General features: G+C 48.1%; 7 protein-coding genes across 7 annotated transcripts; 4 read left to right on the forward strand and 3 right to left on the reverse strand.

The window, feature by feature from the left end:
* Positions 1 to 1,303: 1,303 nt before the first annotated feature.
* Positions 1,304 to 1,771, forward strand: H6S33_000298 (uncharacterized protein; the record flags this gene model as incomplete). The annotated part of the gene is made up of 1 exon (XM_044831659.1): positions 1,304 to 1,771. One exon carries the CDS (start codon positions 1,304 to 1,306, stop codon positions 1,769 to 1,771), a length of 468 nt encoding a protein of 155 aa, XP_044699857.1.
* A 24-nt stretch (positions 1,772 to 1,795) lies between these two features.
* H6S33_000299 (uncharacterized protein) lies at positions 1,796 to 2,401 on the forward strand (the record flags this gene model as incomplete). Its single annotated transcript, XM_044831660.1, has 1 exon — positions 1,796 to 2,401. One exon carries the CDS (start codon positions 1,796 to 1,798, stop codon positions 2,399 to 2,401), a length of 606 nt encoding a protein of 201 aa, XP_044699858.1.
* A 1,320-nt stretch (positions 2,402 to 3,721) lies between these two features.
* Positions 3,722 to 4,021, reverse strand: H6S33_000300 (uncharacterized protein; the record flags this gene model as incomplete). The annotated part of the gene is made up of 1 exon (XM_044831663.1): positions 3,722 to 4,021. The coding sequence occupies one exon, from the start codon at positions 4,019 to 4,021 to the stop codon at positions 3,722 to 3,724; it is 300 nt and encodes a 99-aa protein (XP_044699859.1).
* Positions 4,022 to 8,372: 4,351 nt separating this feature from the next.
* H6S33_000301 (uncharacterized protein) lies at positions 8,373 to 10,548 on the forward strand (the record flags this gene model as incomplete). The annotated part of the gene is made up of 4 exons (XM_044831664.1): positions 8,373 to 8,458; positions 8,520 to 9,708; positions 9,762 to 10,477; positions 10,533 to 10,548. 4 exons carry the CDS (start codon positions 8,373 to 8,375, stop codon positions 10,546 to 10,548), a joined length of 2,007 nt encoding a protein of 668 aa, XP_044699860.1.
* A 1,059-nt stretch (positions 10,549 to 11,607) lies between these two features.
* On the forward strand, positions 11,608 to 12,425 carry H6S33_000302 (uncharacterized protein; the record flags this gene model as incomplete). Its single annotated transcript, XM_044831665.1, has 4 exons — positions 11,608 to 11,613; positions 11,809 to 11,884; positions 11,999 to 12,147; positions 12,210 to 12,425. The coding sequence occupies 4 exons, from the start codon at positions 11,608 to 11,610 to the stop codon at positions 12,423 to 12,425; spliced, it is 447 nt and encodes a 148-aa protein (XP_044699861.1).
* Positions 12,426 to 13,229: 804 nt separating this feature from the next.
* H6S33_000303 (uncharacterized protein) lies at positions 13,230 to 13,641 on the reverse strand (the record flags this gene model as incomplete). The annotated part of the gene is made up of 3 exons (XM_044831666.1): positions 13,230 to 13,297; positions 13,380 to 13,454; positions 13,551 to 13,641. The coding sequence occupies 3 exons, from the start codon at positions 13,639 to 13,641 to the stop codon at positions 13,230 to 13,232; spliced, it is 234 nt and encodes a 77-aa protein (XP_044699862.1).
* A 755-nt stretch (positions 13,642 to 14,396) lies between these two features.
* H6S33_000304 (uncharacterized protein) lies at positions 14,397 to 15,053 on the reverse strand (the record flags this gene model as incomplete). Its single annotated transcript, XM_044831667.1, has 1 exon — positions 14,397 to 15,053. The coding sequence occupies one exon, from the start codon at positions 15,051 to 15,053 to the stop codon at positions 14,397 to 14,399; it is 657 nt and encodes a 218-aa protein (XP_044699863.1).
* Positions 15,054 to 20,373: the final 5,320 nt, after the last annotated feature.

Raw genomic sequence — 20,373 nt, forward strand, 5'->3', positions numbered from 1 at the left:
TGATATCCTAATTTATTCGGAAACTTTGTCAGAACATAAGGATCACGTCCAGAAGGTTTTGAAGGTACTTGATGAGAATCATGTTCACCTTAAACCTGAAAAATGTGAATTTATGGTCCAGGAAACGAAATATCTCGGCATTATTCTCACTCCGGATGGGAATAGGATGGATCCGAAGAAAGTTGTTGACATATTAGAATGGTCCACACCAAGGAATCTCCATGATGTTCAGGTATTTTTGGGATTTGCAAATTTCTATCGACGGTTTATTTTGAGATATTCAAAAATTGTTGCTCCGCTTACAGCTCTGACCAAGAAAAATGTCAAATTCGAATGGACGGATGAAAGGGAGGAAGCATTCCAGACATTAAAAAAAATATTCACAACGGCACCCATACTAATGCACTTTGATCCGGATCGGAAAATCGTCGTAGAAACCGATGCATCCGACTATGTTTCTGCTGGAATCCTGTCCCAACGTGACGACGAAGGAATTCTACATCCAGTCGCTTTCTTCTCTAAGAAACATTCCCCTGCGGAATGTAACTATGAGATCTATGACAAAGAACTCCTGGCAATCGTACGATGTTTTGAGGAATGGCGACATCATTTAGAGGGGGCACAATTCCCAATTGAAGTTCTTAGCGACCATCGGAACCTCGAATATTTCATGTCAACAAAGTTATTAAACCGTCGACAAGCCCGTTGGTCGGAATTTCTTTCACGTTTTGATTTCGTTATTCAATTTAGACCAGGAAAACAAGGGGCGAAACCAGATGCATTGACTAGGAGGTCGGGTTACCTGCCTAAAGAAGGGGATGAACGGTTGACCCATCAGAGTCAAGTGGTGTTGAAGCGAAAAAATTTAGATGCAAAGCTAAGTTTGTTCGCGGGTTCTTTTTCAAATGAATCCGCTGAAGGAATGTCCACTGTAGAAGAGTTGTTTTCAAATGCTTATCAAGTTGACAGTTTCCCGAACAAAGTCCTTGTAATGCTTCGGAATAGCGTCCGTTACTCGAATAAGATTTCGCTTGCCGAATGTACGGAAGACAATAACGGTCGGCTACTTTATCGTGGTGCACTTTATGTACCGGATGACAACGATCTTCGGCCAAGACTCCTAAAGGAACATCATGATAAACCATCGGCAGGCCATCCAGGCAGAGCGAAGACTTTGGAACTCCTGAATTGAGAGTACTACTGGCCACAGATGCGAAAATATGTCGACCAGTACGTTAGGAATTGCAATGTGTGTGCCCGTAGCAAGGCACCACGCAATGCACCTTATGGGGTACTTCGACCTATGCCAATACCCGATGGACCATGGAGGGACGTATCAATGGATTTCGTTACTGACCTTCCGGAAAGCGATGGATATAATGCGATATTGGTGGTAGTGGATCGACTAACCAAGATGCGACATCTGATCCCTACAACTAAAGAGGCGGATTCAAAAGGAGTAGCGAGGTTGTATATCGATAATGTTTGGAAATTACATGGACTCCCTGAAACTATGGTATCTGATCGAGGAACACAATTTGTTGCGGAATTCTGGAGGTCCCTTTGCGATCGTTTGGAAATATCGCCAAAATTCTCTACAGCGTTTCACCCCCAGACGGATGGACAAACGGAAAGAATCAATGCTGTGATGGAACAATACCTTCGAAGTTATGTTTCTTATCAACAGGACGACTGGGTTCGATGGTTGCCAATGGCCGAGTTTGCAACAAATAACCATGCTTCGGAAACGACGAGAATCTCTCCATTTTAAGCCAACTTAGGGAGGAATCCAAGAATGTCTCTTGGTCCTTTGGAACATGGTAGGACGACAGCGGAGGATCAGGCCAATAGTATTGCAAGGGAGATGAAGGATATATTAGATTTTCTAAAGGATGAATTATTTCGAACGCAAAGGATTCAAGAAGAGTCCGCCAATATACATCGGACTCCAGCACCTCACTATCGTGTAAGGGATAAAGTTTTCTTATCGACCAGCCATTTCCTCACCAAACGACTATCGAAGAAACTCGATTGGAAACGTATTGGACCGTATGTTGTGAAACGAATTGTCAATCCCTATGCCTATGAATTAGAACTTCCTCGTTCGATGAAAATATATCCGGTATTCCACGTTTCGTTATTGTCGCCCGCAGTCAATGATCCCTTGCCCGGTCAGGAACAACTACCTCCACCCCCAGTTGAAATCGAAGGACAGGAGGAGTGGGAGGTTGAAGATATTTTGGATTCGAGGAAGCGCCGGGGGAGATTCGAATATCTAGTGAAGTATGTCGGATATAATGAAGCTTCTTGGCAACCATTGTCGGACGTCGAACATTCGCCCGATATTGTTAAACGATTCCATGAACGTTACCCACGGAAGCCTAAGCCTACCAGGAGGTAGGCATTAGAGGGGGGAGTGGTCTGTAACGGCAGCCATGTGGTTTGGTTATGCGAGGTGTTGGGGTACGAAGAGGAAGGGTTATATAATGTGGTTGGGATTTGTACAGTGGGTTTCTATTATGTTCTTTCTGTTTCTGTTATGTGAGGGTATGAATCAGCATTAGGATTGGGTATGGATATATAAGGGGGGCGTTGTCTTGTGATTCTTTGTTTCTTTCTCTTTTCTTTTCTCTTTATGCAACCTCTGTACTTTACAGTTACGAATATTATTTGGTTCGCGCTACGTCATAGGGTTTAACCGGTATACTAGACCAGGTACAACCATCCATAGTCCACAGTCCCCGTTCTTGCCTTAGGTGTATCGTTTGGCCCCATAGTCCATAGTCCACGAACCTCCTACGTCTACGTCTTCGCCTCGGTTGTATTCCTTGGCTTCATAGTTCCCACGCCCATAGTCCCCGTTACAGCGGAAGTGCGAAACCCCCAGCTGAAACAGTTTCGATAACTGTGATTAGCTCCCGAGCTCCATCCTGAGTTTTGAAGTTTCTTTTTTTGCCCCTCCTACAGATCACTTTTACGCGAGCAGACCTCCCCATTAAAAACCCTTTTTCGTCCATATTGTAGGTATCGTCAGGAAGTATATTATGTGTCACAACTACGCGCCGAAGCTATACAATTTGTTAGCGTAGTGTGACACAACATTGGAACTCCCATACCTGTGTAAAAAAATCTTTCAAAACCGCAGGATTACTGGCATACGAGCGTTGTTTGTCCAGACGGGTTGAAAATTTAGAAGCTAAATCAGGATGACGAGCGAGAAACCGTGTTAACCAGTTCTTGCCTAGCTTGGGTTTTCGAATTCCATGACTTCTGAGGAAATCTAAAGCCATATCCTTCACATATTGGTGTCGGGGCGGTGTAACGGGGACTGTGGACGTAGGGACTATGAAGCCAAGGAATACAACCGAGGCGAAGACGTGGACGTAGGAGATTCGTGGACTATGGACTATGGGGCCGAAGGGTACACCTAAGGCAAGAACAGGGACTGTGGACTGTGGATGGTTGTACCTGGTCTAGTGTACCGGGTAAACCCTATGACATAGCGCGAACCAAATAGTATTCGTAACTGTACAATACAGAGGTTGCGTAAAGAGAAAAGGAAAGAAAAGAGAAACAAGAAATCACAAAACAACGCCCCCCTTATATATCCATACCCAATCCCAATGCTGACTCATACCCTCCATAATAGAAACAGAAAGAACATAATAGAAACCCACTATACAAATCCCAACCACACTATATAACCCTTCCTCTTCATACCCTAACACCTCGCATAACCAAACCACATGGCTGCCGTTACAGGCGGAAAACCCCAATCATCTAATTTCAGGATCCATTTTTTGATAGCTGTTTCCTCGATAGGAGTAAGGTTTTGCTGGTCCGTATGAGCATCTTGACGCGTTCTAGAACCAGCTAATCTGTTTTGAAGGGTAGTGTAGGCTATTCCATGCACGTCCGCTGCCTCCCTAATTGTCTTAATGCGCCCACTATCAAGGTCTCTCCTCGCATCCTCCACCCTCTTGTTGAAGTTCTCCTTTTCCTTTTCACGGCTTCTCCCCATCTCAATGATTGGTTTGGCTGTATTCCGGACTGAATAGTAATCAAAACTGGCCTACAACGAATAGAAAAACTCTTCAACTCAGGAGGATACAGAGGTTACACAGGACTCACTTCACTGATCGGTTACCCGGTGAAGGTCGGCTTCTAGGTGAAATAAGTTACCGGCGGGGCGCCAAGGAAGAAGTAGAAAGATTCATACCGCCAGTTTCGACAGAAATCGGGTGATGTTGACGCCCATCCACACAGTATCGTTTCTATATCTCATCTCCCCAAAATTGATATGAATATATCAATAAGTCTCTTTGGTAAATGTCCATGAAGCCCACCGAACTTACCAAGATACTACTAAAGAGTGTTTTGCAAAAACTCTATACATGTAGGTGGTGCCATGGGATAAGAAGCTACGTACATGGTTACAAGGTTTTAAGCTTCAACAACGTCATCAATACCGCCTTAGTTTTCTACTCTCATTATCCAGTTCAATAAATAGTTTTCTTTTTGTCACCGAGGAAGATAAATCTATCACAAATACTCTTCTAGTAGACACTCTCGGTACTCAGTCTTCCTAAAGTTAACCTCATTCCTAGCCCATACAGGCGTGGCTGAGTCTGTCTTGACATCCGATGTTTAGCAAAAAGCCAAGCCAAGGGGACGGTAATCAGTTTGCCCCAGGGCGTCACTTTTTCCCTAGTAAGAACTCTTATGATTGAATTCTAATCCATTTTTCTGCTACATGTACATTAATTGCTTTTGGTCCTAGCATAAAATGTAAGGAGGGCGAAAGACCATACCATCTGAATACTGTCGCGTCACTTTCGACTACAATGGGGTGATGTGAGCTTAAGTCTTATATATATAATCTTCACATTTCGTCACGACTGTCGGCTCGAAATGTTCAGAGTTCGAATACCGGCCCCGTCGTACTCACTGAAGTCTATCATTGTTCGGCCCAAGAATATTGACATGTATACGCTGTAAGCAGTAAACAGTTGGTAGTGGAAAGTATGCGCTCGGCGACCTCCCCGTACTTTCAGATGGAATATTAGCGCTAACACATTATTAGTTGGAGTTTTGTCTATTCGGTGGCAGTGCTCACCAATTTTTCCTAGGCTCATCGCATCTTTTACTCAGGTACTATGTGCGGCTAGTCAAAGAAAGCACGTGGATGTGATTTTCAACAAGGAAAACTATGGCTTCTGCATAAATGTACCTAACCCCAAGTCTGTCTCATACCCGACCACGTTTTCCCCACAATGCTTGGCTAGGGTCCTATCTAAAGTAGAGTATGTAGGTAGGCCTGGGTCTGCATGTTACCTGGTCCTTGCCTCTTGCTTTATATCAATAGCGGCATGTTCCGTTCTCTCGCTTCCTTTAGAGAATACACCCTCTCATTTCCAACGGCTCTCGCGGGTTTTATATCAAACGAGGGAGGAGGTAGCGCGCTTCGCTTGAGAGCAGTTTTCTTCTTTCTTCCTTTTTTTCTTTTCTTTTTTTGCCTGTAACTAACTTCAGGCAAAAGCAGATTTTCCCTCATTTATCTGGCCGAAATCGATTTAAAAGCAGAATCATCTTAATATTTTTCCGGAGGGACTTTCGGCCAACGGGTAATTATATATCCGCTGTTGCAGATTGATAGTATGACAATGAATTAGAATATAGTTTTGACTATATATATAACTTCATTCTTATAACCTTTGAGCGACGAAGAGAAGGTGTACTGCCTTAACGCATATCGGATTAGGGCTGATTCTCGGGCTGTAACCGTTAGAGGATAAAACTATGGTTATTATCCCACATTATCGCGCCCCTTAAAACCACATGCCCGTATGGGAGTTAACGGTCAGTTGTTGATCCTCCTTTAGTTGAGCTTGTCGGAATGCCATAGACTTCTAAAGTTCACTTTAGACCGTCGCCTGTGTGTGGTTTACTGCGCCAAGCTCCTAAGCTAATGGTATGTTCTAGGCAATCTGATCAGTCGTTATCGTTATCGCTCTAGAGTGGGTATTAATCGATCAAATAGGGCTGTGTATCACGCCAAGCTAGCTTCTCAATGAGCTGTATATCGATCGAGCAATCAGTCACTCTCTCCTTCTCAATACAAAGACTCTTGCCCCTCATTTCGATACCATTTTTTGTTGGGACACGAACCATGGTTATATACAGCATCTCCATATAGCCGAGCCTTGAAGCAGTCCCGGATATTGTTTTGAGCGGCACTGTCAATTCTTCCGGAGGAAATGACCGAGAGCAGATTTTATGGGAATCGGGATGATTAGTTATTGTGAGTCAATTCGCGGAGAGAGAGTGTGGAGTTGCAATGTTTCTCCAAGGCAGAGGAGCTCACTATGGTTCTTGTTGTGTGTAGTTTGTTTGTTTATACGCTCCCCATTAATCACGGCCCATGAGGAACGTCCAGTAGCCTGTCCGGGTAACCTATGCGGAATTCAAGATGAGATGCTCATTACCACCCCGATGCTCATCCACCCGCCGTTATGTTACACAACGCCCCCAAGTTGATATGGCATCGTGAGATTGGCTGGCCCAGGAAAGACGCGACTACCGGTGTTTTTTCGTTATCAGGAATCATTTCGCGTTGTCTAGACTTCCCTTTATCCCGCTTCCCCATATCGGTTTCTCTAGCTTCCATTTCCCCAGAAAATCACTCCCCGGATGTCCGGGGTTACTTGGCGGGGGGGCCGTTATCGTCGTCTTCCCGCAAGCTTTCCGAGTTTGGACCGAGGCGGTTTGAGGACGCATTTTCAGTGGCACTCGCAATCGGCTACTTGATTACCTACTGTTGCTTGTTCTTATTCTTATCATAACCGAAACCCTAACACAGAAGGGCAGATCAGTTATCCGGAGAATAAATGAATCATGATCGAAACTTGACCCGAAATGAAACATGGAGCAGCCCGGCCGTGAATATGTAGAGTACTCAGTACACTGCTGCCGTGTCTCTGGAGTGACTATTAGTGTTGATTGGAACTTCCCTTTGCCTCATATCTCGCTCTATCTATGCCCCCACTCTAGCAGCTAGAGTCCCTGTACCTAATCTCAACAAAAGTAAAGTATATGCTTAGATAGAGGCACATGCCTCAAGATGTGGATTCCTTAACATCTTCAACTAGAGACTTTGTGCGGGCGTGTTTTTTAAACGGCCTTTGGCCCCGACAGCTGCAGAATAATAACATCCTGTAACCCGCAGCCAAGGCTCAAATGGTTTCCCATGGGGTACAGGTACCTACATACGTCTGTACCTACATCCAAGTACCTGCTGCTCTGTTGGCGTGCTGGACTGGTCTGCATACAAGCCAAAATCTAAGCTTGCATGCACTCTAAGGTACTCTAGAGTGCCTAGGTGCTCCACTAAGCCGGCGTTTCCATAGACACGGCTCAATAGCTGAGGCTCTTGGAGTAGGTTTGTTACACCGCATTCTCCTGAAGGGGCATAAACATAGTACAGTCGACCTCCGTTATAACGAACCTGCATATTCCAAAATTTCTCGTTCGATACAGCAGATTATTCGGTGCAGGTAAAATTCTATCATTTTCTGTGAAATTCGGATTCGGATCACCAAAACCAGTTCGTTATAGCAGATCTGTGGCTTTTTTGGCATTCGGTATAGCGGAGGGCAACTGTATCTCTTGTCTTCGCCGCCTCATCGAGTGAAAGATAATGCTGAAATACTGCATAGAATAAAAGCAAAACCAAATGGTTCCTTTCCCCCGGTGTGGAAGGTGGAACGTGCCTACCTTTGGTCCGAGAGGTGGGAGGGTTGAGACAGAGCAATGGGATGCTTAGCGCGCCTCCCCCGCACCTTCGTAAAACCCCGCCAATCGTCATTTGTTTCAGCGAGTTGTTTTTTGACTAACACAACTATGTACCTAGGCAAATCTAAATCGAGAATCGAGACAGATGGGGATGGGCGAGCTTTCTCCCCACAGTCTGCGGTTTGCTGCCCTGCCTGCCTTTGGAAGGAAGTAGAATCACGCTAATTATGATTGGCGGGCTATCACTGGTAGTGTAGGTTAGTAGTCGGACCCCGAGGTTGTTTACCGAGCTTAAGGCTTTTGGGTAATGCGGCGGGGCGATTTGGGACTGGTCTTGGGACTGGTCTTGGACCCTCTCGTTCTTTATAACTGGGGACCTGAACCCAAGAGACGTGGCTTTTGCACACTATCCGTTCGCCCGTGTCCACGAGTATAACAAGAGGACTGTGATCTACGGGGTTTCCTTTCCATTCCAGTTCTCTCTTCTCCAGCATCTACTCATCAACAGAAGAAGAAGGACATAATAAGAAAGCTATTATCCCCTAAGGAAAAACTCTTCAATCGAACAAAGGAAACTAGAGATGTCGGAAGGAAGCATTGCACCCACCCCGGTGGTCATCGAGGCCCACAATGTCGAGAAGTACTCAGTACCGGAGAAATACTACCAGTAAGTATCCATCAAATGCCCTCGTTAAAGCAACATATCGTTAATGTTCTTATCCATAAAGGAAACATCCCTCAAAACCTCATTTGACACTTGAGGAGTACCAAGTACAATACAAGGAGTCCATCGAGAACCCTGACAAGTTCTGGGGTGAGAAGGCACGGGAGCTCCTCCACTGGGACATCCCATTCCAGACCGTCCGAAATGGATCTTTTCAACACGGCGATGTTTCCTGGTTCCTCGAGGGTCGTTTGAACGCTTGTTACAACTGTGTCGATCGATGGGCGTTCAAGGACCCCAACCGACCAGCCATCATCTACGAGGCTGACGAGCCCTCAGAAGGCCGTATCATTACCTACAGCGAGCTTCTCCGCGAGGTTTGCAAATTGGCGTTTGTTCTCAAGCAGATGGGCGTGAAGAAGGGAGACACTGTTGCGATTTACCTTCCCATGATTCCGGAGGCTCTCATTGCCTTCATGGCCATTGTCAGAATCGGTGCTGTTCACTCAGTAGTATTCGCGGGTTTCTCGGCGGAGTCTCTCCGTGATCGTGTTAAGGATGCCGGATCAAAGGTCGTCATTACCTCTGACGAGGGAAAGCGTGGTGGTAAGGTCATCGGAACCAAGCGCATTGTCGACGACGCCTTGAAGCAGTGCCCTGAGGTCAAGAACGTTATTGTCTTCCGTCGCACTGGTGCTGAGGTCCCCATGCAAAAGGGCCGTGATTTGTGGTGGCACGAGGAGGTCAACAAGTACCCCGGATACTGTGCTCCCGCTCTCATGGACGCAGAGGACCCATTGTTCTTGTTGTACACTTCTGGCTCTACTGGTAAGCCAAAGGGTGTTATGCACACCACTGCTGGTTACCTTTTGGGAGCAGCGATGACTGGAAAGTACGTTTTCGATCTCCACCCAGGCGACAAGATGGGAACTGCGGGAGACGTCGGCTGGATTACCGGACACACATACGCAGTATATGCGCCTTTGCTTCTCGGTGTTACCACTCTCGTCTTTGAGGGAACTCCAGCCTACCCCAACTTCTCAAGATACTGGGATATTATCGAGAAACACGGAATCACCCAGTTCTACGTCGCTCCCACAGCCCTTAGACTATTGAAGCGTGCTGGTGACCACCACATCAACAGGGAGATGAAATCATTGAGGGTTTTGGGATCAGTCGGTGAGCCCATTGCTGAGGACGTATGGAAATGGTACCACGAGAAGGTTGGACATGAGGAGTGCCACATTGTCGACGTATGTTTCCCCTACCCTTAATAATATTTTTTACCCGCACTAACTGTATGTAGACATACTGGCAAACCGAGACAGGTTCACATGTCATTACCCCTCTTGGCGGTGTTACACCAACTAAACCCGGATCTGCCTCGCTGCCATTCTTCGGTATCGAGCCTGCCATCATTGACCCTGTCTCTGGTGAAGAGCTTCACGGAAACGATGTTGAGGGTGTATTGGCCATCAAGCAGCCATGGCCTTCAATGGCCAGGACCGTCTGGGCATCCCATCAGAGATACATGGAGACCTACCTTAATGTTTACAAGGGTTACTACTTCACCGGAGACGGTGCTGGACGTGACCACGAGGGCTACTACTGGATTCGCGGCCGTGTCGATGATGTCGTTAACGTCTCTGGCCACCGTCTCTCTACAGCCGAGATTGAGGCCGCTCTCATCCACCACGAGGCCGTTGCCGAAGCTGCCGTCGTCGGTATTGCTGATGATTTGACTGGTCAAACCGTCAACGCCTTCGTATCGCTCAAAGATTCATTCTCAAACTCGGTCGAAATGCGCAAGAGTCTGACCCTCCAGGTCCGAAAATCCATTGGTCCTTTCGCTGCACCTAAGGCGGTATACGTTGTCGATGATCTCCCCAAGACACGATCAGGAAAGATCATGCGAAGAATCTTGAGAAAGATTCTCAGTGGTGAAGAGGATCAGCTTGGTGACACATCAACACTGAGTGACCCTAGCGTTGTAGATGCCATTATCATTACCGTTCATGAAACGTAAGCTACCCCAATCTTTATAAGGCTTTAGCAGAACACTAATTGAAGTCACTAGTCGCGGGTCGAAATAAATGAAAGTACCAGAAGTGTGGGATCAAAATTGCGTGAGGGAATTTCACGCGAGGGAACATCACCGGGTTTTCAATTCTCTAGCAGCCTTTTAGTTTCCTTTGTCTGTTCATCTAGTTTATTGTTGTTGGAACCATTTATGATATCTACAAGCAGTAGCAGCCCGTGTTCTTTTTTTGCAATTTTTGGCGGTGTTAGAAGTGTCTTTGTATCTCTTTGTGGGCTTGAAGGCGCTGAGTCAATGCAAATAATTCCTGAGTAATTTTCTCCTCCTTGATAATTGTGATATCAGAGATTCCGAAGATTGATAGATTCGGAAACTGTTCCTCCGGTATCCCGACCTAAACAAGTAATCATAATGCCGTGAAGCCTTTCATCCGAAAAAATCCAATCCATCTTTCAAATCTTACGTCCTACCCGAGGAACTCAGTGCGTCGAAATTTCTTCGCCTATATCAAGCTTTATGAAAATGACAATCACAGAGAATTGTAAAGACTACAGCATATGTGAAGTATGATGAAATGACGCTTGAGAGCTGGTAGATTGCAAGTTGTTTTAATTAAACCTTCGCGACCTTCGGGGCAGTTAATAATTGCAACATATCTCAGCAACAACATGCGTTATATTTCCGAGGTACATAAAGGTTTAGATATGCATCAATTGCAACTTTAAAAGAAAGGGTCAGACTTTGTCCTGAACTTAAGTGAAGCTGTCGATCCCGTTACCCCTAATAGTACACTCCATTCCTCAGATATAACTCGATACCGCTAGTGCGAACTTCTTGTGGGATAGCTCCCTAAAGTTATGTGGGGAAATGAACATGATGTTAAGAAAGAGGAGGTTCGATCATTTCAAGTTAAATGTTTACGTGATGCCGGCGGCTGTGAGTCTGTGACTGCTCCACAACCCAAAGCGTGCGCCAAGGCCACTTTTAAGCCCTAGCACCCACACACGCTGGTTGCTGTGTGAACTTTGAATCGGGCTCTCAATCATCGACTACGACAACACACAATTTCGGCAATCACCAACAACCTCATCGACTTCCGAGGACAGAAACAAACATGCCGGTACGCATTATCTCCAAAAAAAAAACCCTGTTATTTTTCGTTTGTTTTACGGGAGGATTTTCGCGGGGACATTCTTGGTGGAAGGCCGAAAAAAAACAATTGGGACGGGAAGAAATGAGCGGGGGGGGAATGAATAATGAACTGGGGAAATTGGTGAATTGAAGGCTAACGAAGGCGGTTTGGGTGTGGGTATAGACAAGATTGACCAAGACCAGAAAGCACCGTGGGCACGTCAGTGCCGGTCACGGTCGTGTAGGAAAGCACAGAAAACGTGAGTTCTTTTTGCACCACCTCGATACGGACTTTTTGTTCCCCCCGCCCTATATCACCAATTCCAACCAAATACGCACAACTCGCTGACGAATGGACTTTTGAATCGCTATAGATCCCGGAGGTCGTGGTATGGCTGGTGGTCAGCACCACCACAGAACCAACTTGGACAAGTACCATCCTGGTTACTTCGGTAAGGTCGGTATGAGGTACTTCCACAAGCAGCAGAACCACTTCTGGAAGCCCGTCATCAACCTTGACAAGGTCGGTTTTCTTCCTTCTCCCCTCGCCCAGCTATACATCAATAAATGCTGACATTATGGCAGCTGTGGTCCCTCGTCCCCGCCGAGTCCCGCGAGAAGTACCTTAAGGGTACTTCCGCCGCCGCCCCCGTCATCGACCTCCTCGCCCTCGGATACTCAAAGATCCTCGGAAAGGGAAGGCTCCCTAACGCTCCCGTCATCGTCAAGGCCAGATACGTCTCTGCCCTTGCCGAGAAGAAGATCAAGGAGGCTGGTGGTGTTGTAGAACTTGTCGGTTAAACGCAATTTCTCAAATTTTCTTCCTGTTCAACGATTTCTTTTTTTTTTTCCCAATCAATCACCGCGGGCCTGCTTTGTGAAAGAGAAAAAAAAATATCAAAACAAAATAATTAACAAAAACTTTTGATGTGAAACACTTTTCATGAACAGGTTGTGATTGGGTTGGGGGGGGGAGGCATAGCCCCGGGGTTGATTTAAAAAAAAAAAAGCGTTCTCTCTTTCTGTTTTTTGTGGATATTTATCTTCTTATTTTTCGCGTCGGTTCAGATTTTTTGGGGTTCATGGGCTGCTATGGGATGGGTAAATACTGAAAAGTCTTCAGCCAAATATTTTAGAAGGGGATCATATCGCATCATCGTACCTACGTCCATTCTGTGAAGGTCTGCTTTGGGAGCTCAAGGAGCTCTTTAGCATATGTATGCGCCCCCACTTGCCCCGCTCGCCCCAGCGCCATTGATAGATATCTGCATGAGAGTAAAACCCTGATTCTGGTTATGTATCATTTATTTCTTTATGCCTCATGATGTCGACGCAATCTTGCCTCCAGGGTGGTGTGGTGGTTGGGGGCCGCCGCTCCAAGATGCTGTGCCGTCAAGATCACATTCCTCTAGAATATATATGATCATCCATCGCCTTATCGAAGATTTCCCGGGCGGCTTTCCCTGCTTTTTTTCACCTCTAGGATCTTTAGGAAACGATCGATAATAATTGCTTGATTATTATCTCCACCCGTTGTAGCTAGAATCAGTTTAACCAATTAATCCCAATGTAGTTAGCGGCCCGAGTGATACTCTATGAACAACACTATGCCGCCTCTCCCGCTACTCTCCAGGGTACAGCCCCGTCATCTCCTAAGCTCTCTTCATGAATTACTACACCACTCCGTTAGTTTCTAGACAAAACCGAAGAGCCAAAGGAGTATCTATCACCGCAATGTTACCACCCCGCTCTTACCTAGGGACAGCGTAGAACCGGAGAGTATCACGGGCCAGAAGCTAGCCACAGACACACCAAGAGCACCGCACAGGTCTTTAAAGAAACTTCATTAACATCGATCTGTTCGTAGCTATGCCCACAATGCCTAATGAAGGACCACTTAGGCGGGGAAGACAATTGTGGAAATACCCGTCTCGACAGCTTGCTCCTTAATCGAAAGACCCTCCAAACCAAGACCCAGCCACCAAGCGGGAGGTGCTCTCTGCGAGTGATCACCCATGACCTATATAGTAGTATCGTAGCTAGAGCTGTCTCTTCACACCGAGACTACTACTACTACTACTACTACTACTACTCCTACTCGAAGAGCACATATTGGCAGGCGACTTAACATGTACCCACATCCTTCGTCGCCGTGTGTGCCCAGGGGAGAGAGAGAGAGGTAAAAGGAGGGACAGCTGCTAGTGGGGTGTGATGGATACTGCGGTTCTGGTCCGTCGTTGAATCCACACTTGTCTGATCATAGGCCCTGCGCGCCGCTTCACGGCATGGCGGACTGATATATAGATCTAGGCGGTGGGAGGGTTGCGAGAATTTAGGAAGGGCTTTTGATATTGTCATTGAAGGCATGGTATTGCGATTGAAGGTATGGATAAGGTATGTAGAGGAAAGGGAAAAAAAGAAGAACCAAACTTAGAATCGAAGCAATGTAATTCAAGACTGCCCCCCCGAACTAACTACATAGCCCACTGACTACCTAACTAACTAATGATGATGATGGTGATGATGGATGTATTTAGTACAGACGACTGCTGGGAAACTCCACAGCTTCAACTAAGTAGATAACACCCTCCCCTACGAACCGCAGTTGCTGTTAACGGTCTTACAGGCCGGTAGAGTATGGTAACGTCGGAGCGAGAGAAAGAGAAAAAGAAAGCATGCAAAAAAGAAAAAAAAAACGTATTTAGGACCCTATAGAAGTAAGCACCCCCCTCTACGCCAGCCACCCCACCCCACCCCACCCCACCCCGCACGTCATTCCGGCATCTCCACAGCAGCAGCAGCAGCAGCAGCAGCAACCCCAGCCGCCACACCCCCCTTCTTCCTCGGCCTCCCCGCCCTCTTCCTCGCCGCCGCGGCGGCCTCCCCATCCCTGCCACTACTATACCCACACTCCGGATGCCTCTTCAAGAACCGATAGAACCAGTCCTTGCCCACCCTCTTGCCCGGCTCGCGCCTATGCAGGATCTCGTGCGCCAGCTCATAGCAGCGGCCCCTGTCGACGCCGGGGCCCTGGAGCGCGCGCGCCACGAGCGACGCCTCCTCGTCGGGCGTCAGCAGCTGCTTCTGCCGGTTGGCCTCGGCCGTGCTGCGGTGGCCGGGCGTCTTGATGTGCCGGCGCAGCGTGGACTCGGGGATGTTGTGGCGCTTGGCGAGCTGCAGGACGATGGGCTTGGGGTGCGTGCTGGGGGAGTGGGTGTGTAGGGCGAGCGCGCGGCGGTAGTGGGAGAGTGCTAGGGAGATGCTTTCGGCGCGGGAGCGGGCGGGGGCGGTGGGGGAGGGAGCGGGTGATGGCGGGGTGGGCGGGGTGGTGGTGGTGGTGGGGGATGGTGGTGTTGGTGGGGGCGCTGGGGCTGGGGCTGGCGCTGCTTTGGCGGTGGCGGGCTCGGGTTCGGGTTCGGGGGTGGACATGCTGGGCTGGGAGAGGGCACTAGCCACGACAAACGATGAGGCGGCGGGGGGGTGTATCAAGCTATCAAGCTATCAAGCTATCGCCAAGAGCAAGTAGACGGACAGACAGAGAGAGAGAGGGTATTCTGCCCGACAGTTAGATATGAAGACCTCAACAGAGAGAGAGAGAGGCGAGGTGAAAAGCACTCCAGCCCTGACCGTCGCCGTCTTTATCAGTGGGTGTGTAGCTACAGTCACGCCCTGGTCAGTGGCGGATATCTCGCACCGGTCCGGTCACGGGATGCAGGCTGCGGTCAGTGCGCGTGTTTTGTGTTTTGTGTTTTTCGCTGCCGTTGCCGTTGCGCTGGTTGATTCGCCATGGCCCCGGAAGCGAGCGTATGCAATTAACGCGCGAGCTCAGGCCCAATTCTTTCTCACTCAGCCCCGTATTTCTGTCTGTCTCAAGCCACACAGAACCAGAGCAGAGCTGGTTTCGCGATGGCCGGGGGGATAATTGGCTGACAGAGAGCCTGAGTGTTTTTTTCTGCGCAGCTGCGCTGGGAGACAAACAAGCCAAGTTGGGTGGGCCCTTCTGAGAAGGGGGCACATGCGCGGTGCCAGTGCCAGTGACAGTGACTGGGATAATCGGCCAGAGCCGAAAAGCTTGGTGCCATGACGTCGGTGTGCAAACAGAGGTACTGAGGCTCTTCCTGTTTTCTCGGCAGTGCAGTGCAGTGGAGCATTGAAGCGCGCCTTGATAATTATAAGCCTATGTTTATTTGTAGGTATCGAATCTCTTACAATCTAGGGTAGATCTATACAATGACATGACGAGTACATACATGTGGTGAATAAAGGCCATTCGTTGTGCCTTGTCGAATTTGTAGAGGGCCCGATGTACTAGGAAGACCCAACAGGTAATAGGATGGATGGCTCTGTCACGAAGGAGGACATGTTCTACTTATGCAATTTAAGACCTGCAGTACATGTGCACTACGCATGCATACCGAACCAGCGGTATATAATGCGCAACCACACGGCTTGGGCTTGGGATTCGTCAACCTGGTTCTGACCACTTACGACCGAACCCTGATCCAGGGGGTTTGGGAGTTTTGTTTCCCTGCATACATGTAGTATCAACGTCGATGGTCGACTCGAGTAGAGTAGGTGGCAGTTTAGCTCTTTCAAAAGGCTCTTATCCGGTAGGAGGGCAGTGTCTAGAAAATCCCGCCTGGACAGTGCGGCTGTTTATAATTGTCCGATATCAGTAATGATGGAGATGAGATGAGATATCTCGAGCCCGAGCTCGCCAGTTGGGAAAGATTTCAACGGTAAGCTAGTGAGACTCCTCAAGAGACCGCTGCAGCAAGTCTCAAGAGCCACGAACGTCCATACACAGCGGCTGCCTGGAGTATTCAAGCCAGCAATTCTCCATCAAAAACCTATGGTTCGAGTTATTGTTATACCACTACCAGTGGCTTGGGCCCCTTCGTGAAATGGGCTGAGGCTGCTTGGTCAGTTCATCTTATATACGCTGCAGCTGTCGACATGTCCCATAATAGTTATAAAGCTTCTTTCTTTCTTTTCTTTCTTTCTGTGCCGCGGGAAACCTCGAGTCCTCATCACGATCTCGAGACTACATAGCTGGGCTTATCCATTGCTATATATCAATACACCCCATCCACCCACCAATCTTATCGGCAAATACAAGAGTTATCGCCGCCAGGATTTCTTCTATGTAGCAATCCCGTCACTAACCGAGTGACACCCTGTGACGCCACCAAACCAGCAAACAATGAAACCACCACAAACAAAAAGACGCACACCAACGCCCCGGTTTCAACTCCAGCTGCAGCCCACCTGGTACGTGGGAACAGCCCCAAAAAAGGTGTAAGCTTGAATTCCCCCGGCCACCTCCCGCACACCACACACCGCACACCACACCAGCGGCCTCGGGCCAACCTTAAGGCCTCAGCGGGCCGTTTCATGATTTGTGCTCCGTTATAGAAACGTGGGGGGGGGTTGGGGGGGCGTGGGCCTCGTCATCTTTCATCCGTCAGCTGTCAGATCTGGGTGGATGGCTTGTCGATCGCTGGTAAGGCTCTGGGATCTGGCTGGCTCTGCGATATACTTTACATGTAGCTTTTACACAGCGGACCAATGTATGTATGTATGTATGTAAAAAAATTGCACTGCCTTGTTCTCCTCGTTTATTCACCTCACATGTAAAAAAAAAAAAAAAAAAACCCCTTCATTCCCCCGCGAGCTAGGAAGGCCGGGTAGAGTACGATATATGTTGCGCGTCCGTCTAGGGTTTCAACTTTTTTTTTTCGGCGATAAGCTAGCTAGCTAGCTGTAAGGCGTCGGGCCCGGGGCTAACGTGGGGTCCTCCTACCTACCTACCTACCTACCTACCTACCTACCTACCTACCTGGTATGGTTATGGTTATGGGTCCACTGGTTTTTGTTTTCCTTCTTCTTGTTCTTTGTTTAGAGCCCACGTTGTGAGAGCCCGCCGATCGAGTCGGGGACTAGGCTGGCTCCGGGGCCGAAGTGACGAATGTAGGTACATGCGTTATAATACGAAGCGTACGTATGCTTTTCTTTCCTGTGGTGACTTTTGGATCTGGGATTGGTGACTTGATGGCTGGGGTGACGTTGGTTTCGATATAAGCTTTATAGTTAAAATTTCATCTTATCATGTGCGTGTGTATGCTTAGGACTAGATCTCGTATTGCGGTATCGATGTTGTGTCAGCTACATGCTACATGACATTGCAATGGCCAATTAGTACTGATTAGATTAGATGGATGTAGATATAAGGAATAGGTGCTACAGACTTTATACTTGCTACATGTAACTATAGCTAGTAACAAGTCTGTGAATGAAGGCTCCGGGTTTCCCCCCTACAGTTCTGTGTACCTACAAGTACCTGTACTTCACTCCGCCCACAGTACACGAACCACAACACAAACCCAACATCTCTGCACCTGCAGGAACCAGAACCCTCTCACTGCACTTTACGGCCATAACAAAGCCGCAGCCCAGCCCGCCAAGCCCGTGGCCACATCCTCTGAAAGAAAAAAAAAGCGCCAATGTGGCAGTGTGCTTGTCTTGGCGAATCACAGCATACAGATTTTTTTCCTTGGTATGGATGGAGTGGTGGTGGTGGTGGTGGTGGTGGTGGTGGTGGTGGTGGTGGTGGTGGTGGGTTCCGAGGACGGGGAGAGAGGGAGAGTGTATCCGAGTTGTCTGTTTGGTAGGTACCAAGAGACCAAGAGACCGGGAGTACCTACAATACAATAGAACCATTGGTCTGATACCCTAAGTATACGGGTACGAGGTGATACGTCTCGCAATGTACCTACTCTATATACCTGCAGCTGGGGGGAGTTGTTCTAGGTACTCTACTGTGCTGGCATGATTATATGGGTGAAGTGTATACATATACGAACATACTACAAGCTAGTGGGGGGGCTATTTCACCATGGCTGGGCGACGTCTTGGATCCTTCTTAATCCGTATGTGGCAGCTCAGAATCTACTTCAGAGGCGGGCCATATCGTTCTTTAGAGATTACAGCTACGGGTGGCATGTAGTAATCATTACCACTTTCCCTCGCCTCATTTCATTTCAGATGCTCGTAACAACTATACTCGGCATCATGGCATCTCATCTCGCCACCGGCCCGGCCCTTCCCAGCTAAGCAGGTGCTCGTATATCGGCCAGTTTCATCGGCCTGGCGTGACGCGCTATAGCTCGGCGCCGAGACCGTGCCAACTCTTGACGCCGAGGCGTGGGCCGTGATGTCCGGAGGTGAAGCATGTTTGGGACGATTAGTTGGCATTAATTCGGAACACGCTGCGCTGCAGCTGGGGTCCGGTACGGGAGGAGTAGGAGGAGTGGGGTGTGCTGGTTCGAGTTAAGTGCAGTAGGTACTAGGTGGGGATCGATGTATGATGTTGTGGGAGATTTGGAGTCCTTTTTTTTCACAAGGAGGAGAGAGAGAGATCGAGAATGGAATAATCAGCAGCATCCAGCTGCCACGCACTCTTCTCGCGGTGACTCTTTCATCATAACAACTCACTCACTTACTCACTCACCCTACCCCACCCGGCCACCCACTCTCATCTTCACACCCAATCACACGGTTGCAATCACCATTTATCACTCGCACCCTTTCCCTAGCCCCACCCACAACCCTACGTATCTACATACCACCACGAACCCCCCCAGCCGATTTCCAGTAGATTACATACTCTATGTTTATTTATGCTTCATCCCCCGGCCCCCTCCCCTCCCCTCCTCCTCCTCCTCCTCCTCCTGCTTCTACTTTACAAATCTAAAACACGGGAGTACCCACCCATCCATGGACCCTTCCCTTCCCTTCCCATCCCAGGTCCCGGTCGGTGCCGGAACTCCGGTCGGAAAGTGCAGTGTGCAAAAGTGCAATTAGCCTTTTATCCCAGAGGGGAAGGATTTGGGGGGGGGGGGGGGGAGTTAGCGAAGCATTTTGAATCGGACTGGATGGTCGAGGGTATATATATGCTTTTTGGGAGGTATGTACTAGGTAGGTAGGAGTAAATTTAAGGGTTCTAATTTTGGAGAGTGTCTCTGGTTTGGTCTGGGTGGATGGCTGGGTGTATTGTATATACGATAAGTGCGATTGGGGGGGAGCTGCAGGGTGGGAGTTATAGGTACGTATTTATGTAGGTGCGTAAGGAGGTGAAGTTGGCCAGTCGGTCATTTCCAGAACCCCCCCCTAGTGCCGAAGCCCGTGAGACTCGAGGGGTTTTAATACGGCTTAGCTCTAGCTAAGCACTATCCCTCCGTTCCTCCCTACCTCATAGAGTATGTTGCGCATGCTCAGTAGAGCACAATGTAAAACCCTTTTTTTTTTCTTACAGGGCAGCTTTTCCCTCTTTATTTCCCTCCCCATGTCGGTCCGTTATAATTATGGTTATTATTATTCCGCAGAGCTAGAGCCAGAGCAGATTTTTTCTCCTTTCCCTGTAGGTAGTTTATTATACCTTGTGCGTAGGCAGTGCTAGTGCATTTTCTTATTTGCCATAGAGTCATGATATCACCATAGCTTGGCCAGTGCTTTGAAATTATGTTTTTGTCGTTGTCGTTGTCGTTGTTGTCCTTGTCGTCCTTACCTTACCTTAGCTTTTTACCTTGGCCCCAAGAGAGCACCAAGAGTTGCGTCGTAATGGTGTTGATATTACCTTTGCTATGCGGAGTTAAAAGGGTCTTATGACCGTTGTTGGGGGGGGGGGGGGGTGGACGTTTTCTGACATGTCTCTGTCTCTGCACCTCCAATCTTCACATGGAGAAAGAAC

The sequence above is a fragment of the Morchella sextelata genome, assembly GCF_020137385.1.
Source record: "Morchella sextelata strain SCLS chromosome Unknown scls_1, whole genome shotgun sequence".
NCBI classification, from domain to species: domain Eukaryota; kingdom Fungi; phylum Ascomycota; class Pezizomycetes; order Pezizales; family Morchellaceae; genus Morchella; species Morchella sextelata.